General features: G+C 40.4%; 1 protein-coding gene across 1 annotated transcript in view; it reads left to right on the top strand.

Annotated features, from left to right (window-relative positions):
* The window catches only part of GPC4 (glypican 4), a 106,665-nt gene that overhangs the window by 70,026 nt on the left and 20,608 nt on the right, over nucleotides 1-16,031 (top strand). The window contains exons 2-3 of the mRNA XM_043458511.1: nucleotides 1,472-1,630; nucleotides 15,050-15,441. Of these exons, the coding sequence (XP_043314446.1) occupies nucleotides 1,472-1,630; nucleotides 15,050-15,441 (551 nt within the window). The remainder of the gene's footprint in view (nucleotides 1-1,471; nucleotides 1,631-15,049; nucleotides 15,442-16,031) is intronic.

Below are 16,031 nucleotides of genomic sequence, written 5' to 3' on the forward strand. Positions count from 1 at the left end.
ACAGTTACAAGTACTGTAACTTGTACTTGCTGTAGTAGTTGGGGACCTTTGCATTATTTTTTGTGTGAAGATTGTGTTGCGGGGGGGATCCTCCACCCTAAAACCAGGAGACAACTGGGTATCTCTTTGCTAATTAGATGTCTCAGTACCAAAGACCTGCTGTGAACTTGTTAAGCCAGTGAGGAGGCAGTTTTGTTTTTGGTTGTAACAAGGTGTTTCCAGAAAACTGGGCTTCTTCCACTAATGAGATCTAAGATGTTCAGCAACCTCACAGCTCTAAACTCTTTCACATCCTTCCTTAGCCCCCATCCCCACCCCAAAGGTTTCAAAATGGCAAAAGAAGCATTTTGTAGTTTCTGGATGAGGAAGTTATTTGAAGATTGTTTCCCTTCTCCTCTTCTTTAAATAGCCCTTTAATGCTGCAAACCCGTTTTTGTCTGGCAGTAACACTCTCCCTACTTTTTAATTGCCAGGAAGGAAGAATGATCAGGAATATATCTGATTATGTAGTTATTTGCGTCTGTGCAGTTGACAACACTAGTGTTAGTCAAATAAATTGCCAATACCATGTTATCTGAAGTCTGCCCCTGCCACAAGGCTACTTTGCTATCTGTCCGAGGTGAAGACTTATTTCCTCTAAGCACCCGCAGCCAAGAAGCAGCAGTGGTCGGCTCCTGGCCCAGTTCATGTCCACGATTAGTGTTGATACACAGATTTTACTCTTCGTTCCTCATCCCTTGTTTTATTATTCACACTTAACCATTGAAAGGTTCATATGTCTTCAGTACATGCCTTCCTGAGTTCCTGAGACCTTAGGGCTTTTCAGAACCCTTTTGTCTATCATGGAACATGAACTGCAACAACAGAAGGAACAGTGAAAATAAATCCTTGTAAACCAGTAGAAAATTATACAAGGGTACCTATATCACACAATTAATATTGGCATAACTAATGTGATGGTACCAGGTGGGATTATTTTTGAGTGGCACCGTATCTGTCAGTCATTATAAGGGAAAGGCATGGTCTGTTCGAAGGGTAAATTTTGGTCTGTGACAGAGGAACAAGGCAGGAGTGAAGTTTGGGGTTTATTAAAAAGAAGCTTTCTAGACTCTCACGTCCAAACCACAAACAGAATGCTGTTGGTGTAGGGGAGGCAGATGGTTTCTGCATTGAGCTGCTATGGAGTGAATGTGTCTTGGACATTTTCCTTGACTCTTCGAGCTACCTGAAGATTACATTTATTGAAAGCCATTAGTCTGTATTTGGATGAATGAGTGACTACACCACACACAGTCATAAGGTCAATCTTCTGGTGTCTTAATACCTGTAACAAGAAAATCTTGACATCTGGGCTTTTGCAGGAATATCACAGACAGAGATGAAGCCAAGCATGTGCACCTAAATCAACCTCTTCCCTCTTGAACTTGATGACTTATGTTGGAGATTGATTGTCCTACATTTTCTCTTCCAGGTGATCATTTGAAAATCTGTCTCCAGGGTTATACCTGCTGCTCTCAAGAGATGGAGGAGAAGTACAGCCTACAAAGTAAGGAGGATTTCAAAAGTGTGGTCAGCGAACAGTGCAATCATTTACAAGCTGTATTTGCCTCCCGCTACAAGAAGTTTGATGGTATGTATTGGAACTTTGGTCTCAGTAAGTGTAGTCATTTACTTATTTATTTATAGCCATGTTGCTTGTAGGATCTTATTTCCCTTACCAGGCATTGAACCTGGACCACAGCAGTAAAGTACTGTGTCCTAAGCACTGGATGGCCAGGGAACTCCCTTGAATTCACTTTATACCTTTTAGTCAAGCTACATCCATGAGCTGCCAGTGAAATTTGTACAGTTGCTTCTCCCTGAGCGCCCTTCTTCTCTCAGTGCTCATTTTCTCTCAAGATGCTCTCTTTCCTGGATCCCAGGGGCAAGTGAGCCTTACAGTTTTAGTGCTAGAATCCTTCCAGATACACTAGGATCTGTATGGTATGGTAGCCATTATGGAAATATGGTCACAAGAAGCCAAGGAAGAGATTAAAGTAGTTTAAATGCTTTCATTTATTTTCTTGGGTGAACACACAATAGTGTTGTTGACGCAAGTCACTTAAAAAAAAGCTTTCTAATAAAAAACAGGCATCTGAAAACTTAGCCAAAATAACCATAGATATTCTGCAGATGCTGGACTTCAAATTTAATTTCAAAATGGCTCCCCCCAAAGCCAAGCCTGTAGAACACAGGATTAAAGCTCAGCTCTCGAGTGTCCATGCAGCGGCGACCCAGAGGTAGCTCCTGGGCTCTAGTATTAAGTATACTGGGCTCCATCCAGGGCCTCATTTTAGCTGGAACTTCAGTGGTTCAGATGGTAAAGAATCTGCCTGCAGTGCAGGAGACCTGGGTTTGATCCCTGGGTTGGGAAATCCCCTGGAGTAGGACATGGCAACCCACTCCAGTGCTCTTGTCTGAAGAATCCCCATAGACAGAGGAGCCGGGTGGGCTATAGTCCATGGGGTCGCAAAGAGTTGGACATGACTGAGTGACTCACACTTTAAATTTCACACTTGGTCTACCTATGTGACACTTGATCTTAGCCAAGGCCAAGAAGCAATGGTCTATCCACGTCAAAGCCACGAACAAACCCATTTCAGTCCCCTGTGCCAAATAAGGATTCTCAGATGCACACTTCATCTTTTCAGAGTGAAGAAATAGCCAATCCGAGTTAGATGAGAGGGACTTCAACATACCTGAAGCAATGTAATAGATAACAGACTTTTCAAAACTAGACTTACATGGTCCCAAACACCTCAGGATCCCTTTTTCTGGTGCTGTTCACTCAGTCTCAAGATTGTTGTGAAGTAGACTTAATTTTAATAGAAATGATTTCCTTTGTGCCTGTTGTAAAGGCCATTCTAATTACATAGTACCTTTGAAGCATGCTTTTCCTGACATTCTGTGTGCTGAAGAAGTACAAGGCAAATTTTCAAGATGTGAAATGTCTTTGAGCATTTCTGCAAAGGGCTCATTACCATGGTGAGAAGTGGGACTAAATTAGATTTGATCTAGCTGATAAGGCAGTCCCCAGTTAAAGAACAGGTTGTATTTCAAATGTTGGCTTTGAGATTCGTTACCTGAAACTGATAACTGATTTAATAAGTGTTAGTAGGTTCCCAGGCTACATGACAAATGCATAATTAAACTGTAATATAGGTGAACTAAATTTTTCTATGCACCAATTTTTGTGCCCACTTTCCCCAACACTTTGTATGAGGAATTATGCTTAGTCTGTATCTCCTTTGCCTAAATAGATGGAAATAATTTATATATTTCTGTATCCTGTTGACACCACGTGAAGATGAGTGTTACTGGCAAAAGACATTATTAGACCACCTGTGTCTCCTGGTCACTAAATTTATCAGTATGATCATTGAAAAGAATGGTATTCTCTTGACTATGGCATTTCCCATTCAAGACAATAACTGAGAAAAAACTTAGGAAGATAGTCATTTTTCAAAACATGAGATGCTAGTAATTAAAAATTACCACTTGGGGGTTTACTAATGGGACTTAAAAGGGAAAATTCCAGCTCTTTAGAAGTGGCTAGCCTGTTTGTCGGAGAAGGCGATGGCATCCCACTCCAGTACCTTGCCTGGAAAATCCCATGGACGGAGGAGCCTGGTAGGCTGCAGTCCATGGGGTCGCTCAGAGTTGGACATGACTGAGCGACTTCACTTTCACTTTTCACTTTCATGCATTGGAGAAGGAAATGGCATCCCACTCCAGTGTTCTTGCCTGGAGAATCCCAGGGATGGCGGGGCCTGGTGGGCTGTAGTCCATGGGGTTGCACAGAGCCGGACACGACTGAAGCGACTTAGCAGCAGCCTGTTTGTAGCCTGCTGGAGTGGAGATGAGGCTGTTAACTTCCAAGGTCACCACCTCCAGATCACCACATTTCTTATTAGACATGTGTCCTGGTGTGGAGCACAGACATTTAGTGATTTCTCTTGCTGATGGGCCTGCTGGTTTTGCTATTCTTTCCCCTTCACATTCCGCATGATTTTATAGCATTATTTGTATGACTCCAGTGTGTAGTTTTTAAAAAGCCATACAAAGAAATTTATCAGTAAGTGTTAACATATGTTTTTTTAAAAAGTAGAGAAAAACAGTTTCTCTTGCCCATCCCTACCAGCCTTCACCTTCAATATATGTGTTTAACACTGTTTCTTTGTCAGTTTCAAAACTGGCCATGAAAAATGATTATGAAACTCCAGCATGTTTCTTCTGACTTCACATTAGACTATGGCATAGACAATAAAGGTAGGCGGCATAGATTTAAATTATTTTGAAGGTGTAGTAGCTAAAATGTGTTTGACCTGCAGATCAGAACAGAGCTTGGATATTTTGCTTCCCCTCCCCCCCAAGTTAGGTCTTCTGAGACAATTAACTGCTTCTATATGGTAAAAGTTGATTGTTAGCCAAGAAACCATAATCTTCTGGTGGGTGCTGCATTTATTGATTGATTTTTAAGGTTGGCAATTATGACCTGCCAGTACTCCACAAGGCCTAAAATGATGTTGAGTGAAGTTGTACAGGGGCTGTTGTGACTCTCAGAAAGTCAAGGGTGGGGTGATTTGGTCACCACCTTTGTAAAAGCCAAACCAAGGGTTATTGATGTGAATGGAAGGCAGGAAGTTGAGCAGAGTAACAAGATGGTGACTGGAAAGACAAAATGGGGCAGCAAGGTGGCACAAAGAAGGCTAGTGATAAGTACTGAGAAAATAGTGAAGGACACATGGGAACAGGGGAGGTCAGACTACTTCAAAGAAGCATCTTTGGCCATCTCCAGGCTTACAGTTTAAATTCAAAGTGGCTATCCTGAGCTCAGGCAACTTCCTCTATCATCAAAACCTCAGTCATGTTTATGAGATACCATGTTTTTCTAAAGCAGGAACAAGTATTTTTTCTAAAATTTCAAATAAAAACAAGGTTTTTTGAGGCTTTTCAGGAATTCACCCTTTTTAACCAGAAAGCATCCCATTATCATACTGCCTCAATGAGCTCTGGGCAGAGTCTGAGCTCTGGCGTTTTGGAATCAGTTAGTCCCCTTATCTCTAAGGCCCATTGTTCTACACCTTTAATTTTCTATTCTTTGCACCTGTACAGTGCATAAACCAGTTTTTAAGTTGTAAACTCTACCCATGTGTGTTTTGAGACCTGACTGAAGTACAGAACTTCCTTAGGCATCAGTTCCCCCACCCACACCCCCTTTCTCAGATATCCCATATATTAAACCAATACCTCTGAGTTTAGGACTCATCTTTGTATTCTCCTATACTTTAATCTACTCTTTGACTTAGAATGTTCAATAGCAGAAATCTACTATCCTGGGCTAGAGACATGGAGCCAGACAGAGTTAGCTGCTCCCCCTCTTGGTCAGTTCTGGGAATTTTTCTTTCTTTTTTTTTTTTTTTTTGAAGTATAGAACTGCTAATTAACATAGCTGAATCAGTTGTCTCATAAATATGCTAATCAGATACTTCGTTCAGGGGGCTTTGAAAGAATTGCTTGGCAAAAGGAATAGAAATAATAGAAGTAGGGCATAATCCGTGTTTGGGGACCACAACATAAAGACCCGCCCCCAAATGTCACATTTTGTGAGGCTAGTTGTTTTTAAAAGAATCAGAGCTAAATCAAACAACCCAAATAGATTAAGAAGATTAGAGCTGCCATGTTAAATTTTCAAATGACATAGTAAAAATGATGGTAACAACCACAAAGATAGATTCTTGCTTACAGACTCCCCAAATCAAATTATTTGCATGTTGTTTTGCAGGTTCAAAAAGACTTTTTAAGGAAATTGAATGTTGTCTGATGGTAATCCGTTGGGGAAACTGCTTTCATTTGCCATTGTGGGAGCAAATGTAGCAACTTTGGGCAGGAGGCGGAGCCTACCGAGTTATCAGCCTGGTTCTGCTGTGAACCCACTGTGACCTGGGGCAATTAACTGGTCTCAGTTTTCCCATCCATAAAATGAAGGGGTTGAGTTGGATGCTCTGTAAAGACCCTTTCAATTCTACAAATTCTGTGAATCTTCTAAACATGTGACCAGACCAGCTGCTTCAGTGAAAGGTCTTACAAGATGTTAATTAGGCGTCTGCATGGTCCCCTCTATTTTCCTCGTATCATTTCTTAACCCTCCGCTACTTTCACCAGGTCTTTGAAAACCCTCTCATGGGCCTGAAGCTTGTTAACTCGAATAATAGTAGAAATGTTCTGAATTAGCTTAAAACGCACATAAAAGAAATAATTGTCTGTCCCATCTATCTGAAGAGTGCTTCATGTCCTGCTTTTGTGAAATGATAGAAAACAAGAGGGCTGGAGAGCTTAAGTGAAGGGTGGCCACTCTTCAGATTGAGCCAAATTTGTGTTTTAATCACTGACTAAAAATTTTCCATGGTTCATCCTGGCCATTACTTCATTAGGCCAATAGGCAAAGCAGTGTGGAGATTCAGCAAGTTGAAGGCATTCGAATTCACGTGCCTATGAAAAACAAATATATAGCCAACTAAACTTCATGGCCATTAGCTAAGCTGAAATTTCTGAAATTTTCCTGACCCCTGACCATAAGTATTTTTCAACTGCATAGTTCTCTTACTCTCCTTTGCAAGGCCATACCAACTTACTAAAGACTTCCTGGGTCTTTAAGTCTTAGACATCCTTAAGATAGATGTGTCATAGAAATGTGTAACATACCCAAACCATAGTGTTGTTTTTAAGCCTTACCTCGGGTTTCATTCATCATCAAGATGTCTTTTTTAAATTTGTTGCTTCTTAAAACTTATATTAAAGTACAGCAGGCAAGATGAGTAGCCACAAAAAGTACAGAAAAAGACATGAGGCCTCTGGCCTTCCTGCGAATGCAGTGTTCCTTTCAGATCATACTGTGCTTGGAAAGCACTGCTACTGTGTGTTTTCCAATTCTGTTTTCTTTCTTTGGTTTTTTCCCTCCACGCAAAAGAGACTAAAACCCTGGGTATTTTTCCTAATTCTTTGCTAATCTCTCTGTGAAACGTGACTAGAACGAGCCACTACCAGTTTACTGTAATCAAATCAAGAGCTCAGACAAAACACACACGTTTCTGTATTGACAAAGGTTTTCTGCCTTTTGAGCTGTTATCTCAGGTGTGACCAATTGTGACTGTGGTGTTGGCTCTCTCATTGAAAATGCCTGTGCAGCTTTCAGAGCGCCCCCGAGCACTCTCTTTGGACCTCTGCTATTAGCTGTGGCTTCAGCAAGAAGCAGCTGATCTGTTTGGAGGCAAGTAAATACACAGAAGAGCTTGAGCCAAACTGCTTTTATCTGTTTTTGTTGGTTCATTGTGCTTTGAGCCTGGGAGTTGAGAACCTTGTTGATCATCTCTGCTCGCCCTTTTCTTCCATGCGTCTGTCTGTCCTGGCAAAGAAAAGGGCTTATTTGATCTAGCAGTTATTCTGATTGACTGAGAATTCCCAAGCCATTCAGGCCTTTCTTGTTCATTGTCCTGGCCCATCTCCACCTCTCTCTCTCTCTCTCTCTCTCTCATAATAAAGGGGACTCAAGCAGGGAGTGCTACATGGGCACACCTTTTCTGTAGGTCACTTTGGCAGTGTGTCAGGCATGTCACATAGGTTCATTCATATCCTTTGATTCAATAATTCTGCTTCTAGGTATTGATCACAAGGAAAGAAAAATCTGCATACAGCTTTATGTACAGGAATGTTGTACATACATTAATTCCTGTACATACATTAATTAATGAAAAATAGGAAATCAGTCTAAATGTCCCATAGTGATTACATTATGATTTGCCCATATAGTGTCATAGTATGCAGTTGCTAAAAATGATATTTCTGGAAGCTTTTTAATCACATCGGAAGTGCTAACCATACAGTGTTACGTGAGAACAGGGTATAAATACAGTATGACTTCAACCGTGTGACAACACATTCCTTCATAGAAAAGACAGGAAAGAAATTCAATAAACCATTGTTCTCTCAATGGTGGGATTATGGGTAATTTTTATTTTCTTCATACCTTGCCATATTTTCCACATTGCTACAACTTCAAAGCAATAGTTTGTAGGAAAAAAACAGTATTTTTTAACAAAAAATGTAAGAACTGCTTTGGTGTTTTGCCACTTTTGGGTTATTTTCAGCATCATGATACTCACTGTAGACAATTAGGAAAAAGTAGAAAAAAATGTGTTGAAGCATTTAAGTTGGATGAATATGATAAGGGAAAAAGTCATTTTTGAAAGCATGAGGTGGATTACTTTTCTGATTATGTCACTGCAAAATTGGAATGAACAAAATTGAGAATCATTGAAAAGCATCATGCTGAGTCCCCAATATCCCACTATCACCATTGTATACCTCATCTTTTTTTGGTCAGGTAGATAATGTGTATATGTACATAGAAATCAGAATCATAACTGATTATGTTACTGTGCATCCTCATTTTTCATTTCATATTAGATCATGAACAGATAGACCATATATGAGGCTTGTGTATAAAAGATGTCATATAATAGATAGACATGGAGGTTAGTATATGGAGTACTTGAAACACTACTCCAGCCTCTTTGTTTTCTTTTCTTTTTTTTTGGTTGGAGGTTTCTTAAACCTGCCCCCATGGGCCCTTCTCAGCGAGAAGGATATAGCTGTGCTAAGGTGACTTGGCTAGCTGGTGCTGGGAGGATCATTACTAGAAATGGAACAAGGTCCAGGGGAAGGGCTTACAGCTCTGAGCCTTGTGTCCTGGGCCAAGTTACCCCGGGGAGAGAGAAAGGAAAGGAGCTTTAGCATTCAACATGCATTAACTACTGAAAGCAACCTTGGGAAGAAAGGGCTGCTCCTACTGTGGCTGGATCCCCCAGCCCCTTTCATATGTTAACAGCCCCTAATAAGGGCCGCAGCTGGCAATGGCCTTGTCATCCTAGGAGAGGTCCATTGTTGGGCGATAGCTGATGAACATTAGTCAAGTACAAGTCCTTTTAGTGCACCATGCCCTCACTAGCAGGCACTCCTGAGGAGGGAGATTATGCCAAGCTGGAGGACAGTGCCTGTTAAAAACTGAACATGGATTTGGCCAGAAAAGCAAGACAGAGGAGATAGTCAGAAGCCAAAGTTTCAGTTTGGTTTGGTCAGTAAAATGCTTGTTTAATCTGCCCCCTCCCGCCTCCATTTGTAGATGCCTGTGTTAGCTGTTCTTCATCAAATACTTAAGATCTTGGGTGAAAGCATGGATAGCTATAATTCTCTGAGTTTTCTTAACTGTGAGAAGTATGATTTGTAGCATTTACCAGAAGGTTTCTTTCTCAGGAATTTTGTGGATGTGGTAACTTACTGTTTGCACACCACACCAGGGCTGTGAAATAAGGCCTTTACAGTAAAAAGGAAATTAATCCTTATATGTAAAAGGCAGCTTCCTAATAACATAAATACAAGGGGGTAATTTATAGCACCAAGCAAATGGATTGAATAGAAAGGGCTCCCAGTCTCTTCAGGTCACGGGTTAATTCTAGAATGCATTCTAACTCATTAATCAATAGCCGGTCCATTGTTTATAAAGTAGTAACTAATGGCATTTAATAGCAGAACTGAAGGCCTTTTGACCCATTTCAAGAATTTTGAATGTTTATTTGATGCAAGACAAGTGGCAGTGGATAGAAGTTCCAAAAGCACACGATGTTCTTTTTGTAAAGGACAGGATATTTACATAGAAAACTTTTATATGGAAAAGTTTTGCCTTTTCACTCTGGTAGTTTTTCCCATCTTGAATGGGTACTACTGACAAGAAGAATAATCACGTTTAAAAAAAGGAATAATCACATGTTAAGGGTGGAAAATAGTCCCAGTCTCCCAGTCTCTTAGCTCAACCCTTGCACTGAGCTGCTTCTGGCAAAGAACATAGGTGAACTACATGGGGGTGGGGCATTGACCTACTGTTTCTGAATTCCTAATTTTCCTTTCCCTAACTCTTTGCCTTGATCTTTTTGTGTTGGGTTAACCAAAAAATTTATTCAGGTCTCTCCATACTGTCTTGCAGGAAAACCTGAATGACCTTTTTGGCCAATGCAATATATATATGTGTGTGCTATATATGATATTCTGTTGTAATATCATATGTAATCTCTTCCTTGGATTTCTCCATCCCGTGTTTTTCACTCAGGAGTTGCTCCACTCTTGTGGATGTCTGGGACATTTTACAGCATTGGAAGCTACAGCCATTAAGCATCTTTATCTTTGGCTAAATTGTTCCCAGTTTTATAAGGTCTTGGGTCTTAACTGTTCTCCAGCAGCTTTGGCTTAATTTATGTTCCCCCAAGATCGATAATATTTGACTCTGCCAAGAAAGATAAAAACCAGCCTTGAAAGTTTTTTTTTAAATGATTGTAGATATAAAGAAACTCTAAAGGTGACAATATCATTTCATATATCACGAATGGTGTCCATTTATTGAGCAGCTATTATGTGCGAGGCATGATCCATAATGAGGGGAGCAGTGATAGTCCCATTTAATGGAGGAAGAAGCAACAGGCTCGCTGAGGTTTAGATCTTCTGTCCCATCAAGGTCACACAGCTCATAAATGAGAGGTCTCATGCCTTTCCCGCTGTGTGATGTTGCTTTAGATCCTGGCACGTTACACTGTTTATTTCCATTCCTGTGTTAAGTGGTCATTCATGAGCCCTAGGTGTAGCAGCTGTTTGATCCTTAAGCCCCCAAACTGAAAATTGAAGGAGAAATAAACCCTGATCAGAGACGCCATATTTCTCAAATGCTTATAAACTGTCTCCTCTCTGACTCTTCTTTCAGACACCAATAGCATCACTTAAAACTGACTCCCTGAGCAGCATTTTTCATGAACATAAGCAGTTCCTACAAGGGAGATTGGATTTCCAATTAATTCAGCTTCTGATTGTGGTGGAACTCTGGTTGACACTGCCCCTGACTGGTTCTGTTTTAGCCACCAGCTGTCGTATAATTGGCTTTAGGCATAATGTTTATGAAAGAATTATTGCTAGGTATCTCAGGCCCTCACGGTTTTTCTTCGGGAGTTAAGATCTGATTTGAATAATGGGGTAGAAAGTAGAGATGAGCTTTGCAACAATGAATGAAGTTGCTATTGATGGCTGGGGACTATGTCCTGAATGTCTAGTTTGTGTTTGGTACCCCACTGTAGAAGGAAATGTAGGAAGAGAGGGGGATGGAGATGTGAAGGAATCTACAAGAACATATGAAAGCTGCCCGTTAGGTAAGAGGAACAGATGCAAAAGCTTTCCTCCCCGCTTTTTTCCTTACAGCAAATTGTTATGCTTTGATTGGTATTGTACCTAATTGGTATGGATTTTAGAATCTAAATTATATCTGCCATCCTTAAAAGATCTCTTTGAGACAAAAAACATAGGTGGAATAGTCCCATTTACCAGGCTGATAAGAACATGTCTGGGGCTTCCCAGGTGGTGTTAGTGATAAAGAACCCGTCTGCCAATGCAGGAGACATAAGAGGTGCAGGTTCGATCCCTGGGTCAGGAAGATTCCCTGAAGGACACCGCAACCCACTCCAGTATTCTTGCCTAAAGAATCCCTTGGACAGAGGAGCCTGGTGGGGCTCCTCCATGGGGTCTCAAAGAGTCAAGCACGACTAAAACGACTGAGCAAGAACATGTCTAAGGAAGGACCCCTGGTGGTCCAGTGGCTAAGACTTCACACTAACAATCCTGCATTTGATCTCTGGTCAGGGAACTCGATCCCACATGTTCCATCTAAAGAGCCGACATACCACAACTAAGAGCAAACACGGCCAGATAAAAACTAAATATTTTTTTTAAAAAAGAACACATCTAAGGAGAAATGAGGTTGAGTCTCTTGGATCACTTGACTTTTGTTCTGTTGACTTCATAGGTGAGAAATAGATGAATATTAAAAAAAAAAAAACTTGCTATATGAAATGAAAGATTAAGGATTTTATAGATGTTTTAAAAATCTCTGGTGCCTCCATAAAACCATGTGCAGAAAGTAGCAGGATAGTAAAGGTGAATTGGATGGAGAAAATTCATCTTCCTAGAAATTTTCATTACAGTCTGCTTGGGCAGGAATGTTAAGATGCATGGCAAAACCATGTGCTTTGCTTTGAGCACATAGCAACCACTTGGTACATACTTGTCAAATTGCATAGTTTGGAGAGATCAAATTATCAGATTTCTAACTCCTTATATCAGTGTTATAGTATTTCTATATATAATCCATTCAGCCTTTATATTTGCAAGTTATGGCCACACTAAAGAATTTTTTAAAATGTGAAGAAAAGGAAATCAATTTTCTGAATGGTTAAATGAATTAGAGCCTAATATGTATGTAGCACCAAACTAAACTCTGAAAAATATAAGCTAACATCACACACACATGCACATGCACACACACACACACAAAACCTTCCTAGACAGAATTTGAGTCCTGGGAAATAAAGTCCATTGTGGTATTAGGTAGAGAACATGCTGTGGTAAAATCAGATCCGTTCTCCATTGGATCATTGATCTTGTACCTCAGTGTAGCTATATAAAAATATCTACACTGACCCACAGGCTTTTGACTCAAATGAGGAAGTCTTGAGAATGTTTTATTTTTACCATAAAATTTTCAGTGTCTTAGTGATTCTTTGACCTCGAACACTTTTAAGCCTAAAAAAATAAACTCTGGCCTTTCATAGTAGTATTCAGTTAAAACCAAGCTATCCATGCCATTCTGCCCCCACGTTTAAAAAGAGCATTCATTAGAAATGTGAGTATTCAGCATTATTTAATGAGTCATGAGAGCACAAGTCAAATCATTCTCAACTTCCCATTTCTACAGTAAATGATGTGTGCCAATTTTATGAGCAATATAGTAAAAATCCAGTATAGGGAAGAACCTATGCTTGTCTTTGCCATCCACTCTTTTGGATGGTTGAAATATTAGTACCACTGGGTTGACACAAGTTTTCCATATTGCAATCAGTGACCAGGCTTTATTTTTCCAGTATGTGAGAGCCAGCACCACTTGGCAAAGGATGCTGGTTACTCAAGGACGGTATGGCAAGTGGACCAGCTGACGTTTAATGTCTTTTCTCACCCCAACTTTCCCCAACTTTGAAGTCTTAGAAAAATGCTACCTCCATCCTGACTCTTAGTTTCGGGATACTTCCACATAAGGAAATTCACCCCCAACCACCTTCAAGAAATGACCCCCAAGAATGCAATAAAAAAAGCGAAAACCCAATTTATTGGAAATGTATTTTCTTCTAATTAAAGCATTAACCCTTACCCTGAATGCTTCACATTCAGCACAGTTCTTGAGCTGGTGATGACTGCTAGTGAGAGGCAAAATGGGACAAGTTTCATTGAGAGTCTTTTTTTTTTTAATTGATTTATTTTTTAATTGAAGGATAATTGCTCTACAGAATTTTGTTGTTCTCTGTCACACCTCAACATGAATCAGCCATATGTCCCCCACTTCTTGAACCCCCCCTCCCATCTCCCTCCCCCTCCCAGCCCTCATTGAGAGTCTTGATTCTCAAACTGCAGGGTGTAGCAGAGTCCCAGATGGCTGCCCCCTCCCCCCGGGGTTTCTGATCCAGTAGGTTTAAAGTGGGATCCAGGAACTTGTGACCCAGTGATGTCAGTGCATGTCTAGACCATGGGACCACAGTTGAGAACCATTTGGGATCTTGCCGAGAACGAGAGTCCTTCCCAGGTACCTGATAGCTGTAACTCTTTTCGTATGGTTCCCCTAGCTCCTTCTGTACTTTATGTCCTTTCAGGGGGAGAATTTTGGTAAAAATGCCAGGCTGTACAGTATAATGGGGATCTCCCTTTCCCTCACTGAAGAAAACCCAGGAAATAAAAGGCAAACAGTAGAGAAGGGTTTTGTAGTGCCATTGCACTTTGATAAGCTCACTAATGTTCTTCTGGCTTTGAAGGAGTTGTCTTATTTTTCTTTCTGCTCCACGTTCACTTGGAGGCAGCTTCTTTCTTGATGCAGTCCTTACATTTTGCTTTGGTATTTATTACATTTCCTGCTTATAAAAGTGATACCATGAGGTGTTTATTTTTATACCAGACATAGATTCTTTCAGAATGATTAATGTTGCAGAAGACTGTTAACTCCTCTTTTCAGTGAACTTCCTGAGAAAAGATTCAGGAGAAACTAATTTACTATTTGTATTTAAGAGATTAAGTCTTTAACATTTAGGCTGTGGGAGTGTGTGATGGCCAAAAAGTAAATCTGGGAAGGGGTATTCTTTTTTCCCTATTTATTTTCCTGTGTTACCTTGTAAATATACCAGATCTGTGGTTGAATCTGTTATGCATTTCATTTCTGTCTTTCTGGACTGGAAAGAATCTCCTGGTGTTACTGTATGAATCCTTTAGGAACCCAAGGCCACCTTGGTTACCCCAGTTTATACTGATGTCACAGGGAATACCTGAGAACTTCTTTTCTTGCTTATGTGGGGTGTTTCATTATGTTTCTTGGCCTCAAGCATTTCCCAGGCAGTTTTCTTATATGTCATGTAGATGTAAGAAGGAGAAAGGCGGTTAAAATCATGTCTAAGTAAACAGCACATCTTGAAAACACCTGTCCTGGTGTCAGGTTACAATGAGGAGGCCTTATTCACTTCAGTTTAGATTCTTACAGTAAAAAGTTCAGGGAAACTTTACGTGTTCATTTTTGTCCAGTTCTTTATTTACCTTGTGACTGACTGAGAAAAGGAGGGAGGGAGGGAGACAGTTTTATATTGAGTCCTGAGAAATTATTGGTTTAAAGTTTCTTTTTTTATGTAAGTGTCTTTGTGACATAGGTTTCCTTTCATTGACAAACTATCAGAGATGCCAAATTCCCCCCAAAGAAATCCACCCTATATACAAGCATGTTTTCCAATTTAATATCAGGACTTTTTTTTTTCCAGTTTGCAGATTTATCTGAAAAGCACTCCCATTATTTAATTATTGAGAACCCTTTCCGTTTTGGTTTTGTGTCTAGAATTCTTCAAAGAACTACTTGAAAATGCGGAAAAATCCCTGAATGACATGTTTGTGAAGACATACGGCCACTTGTACATGCAGAATTCTGAGCTTTTTAAAGATCTCTTCGAAGAGTTGAAGCGCTACTACGTGGCAGGGAATGTGAACCTGGAAGAAATGCTGAATGACTTCTGGGCCCGCCTCCTGGAGCGCATGTTTCGCCTGGTGAACTCCCAGTACCACTTCACAGATGAATATCTAGAGTGCGTGAGCAAGTACACAGAGCAGCTGAAGCCCTTTGGAGATGTCCCTCGGAAACTGAAGCTCCAGGTCACTCGTGCATTTGTGGCAGCCCGCACTTTTGCTCAGGGCTTAGCAGTTGCAAGAGATGTAGTGAGCAAAGTCTCAGTGGTAAGTACTGTTTACATTCTGTGTTATTATTTTGTTTCATGTTAAAAAACAGTCATCTTTTCTTTCTCTCCCCTCTTCTCACCTACCCTTTGTCCTGATACATGAGCATTGTATCGCTATAAACAATACAGTGATGAACATCTTCATATATTGTCATCATTCTTTTAATGGTTTCCTTGGTAGCCATTCTTAGAAATGTGCACTACATGCTCTTGACTTAATGGCTTTGCAGAATTATCAGGAAAGAGAATGAAATTGTAGTTTGCAGGAAAGAACAGATGCAATGAACCATGTTTTCCTCATTTGTAAATTACAAGAATCAGATGAGACCAGTATTTTTCACATTGTTCTTTAGAGCCAGCTAAGGGGGTACCTCAGGGGTCTCCTTGACAGGAGACAAGGGAGATGCAGACTTAGTGGACAAGATTCTGCATCCGTGCCTTTACCTCCTGGCTGCCCTAGGAAACCTTTGCTCTCAGTTTTATGTAGTAGGGTTTTTTGGTTGGTTGGGTTTTGTTTGTGTATTTTTTTTTTTTTGGCTGCACCAAGTGGAGTCTTCATTCCCCAACCAGGGATCAAATCCATGACCC

The sequence above is a fragment of the Cervus canadensis genome, chromosome X (genome assembly GCF_019320065.1).
Source record: "Cervus canadensis isolate Bull #8, Minnesota chromosome X, ASM1932006v1, whole genome shotgun sequence".
Taxonomy (NCBI): Eukaryota; Metazoa; Chordata; class Mammalia; order Artiodactyla; family Cervidae; genus Cervus; species Cervus canadensis.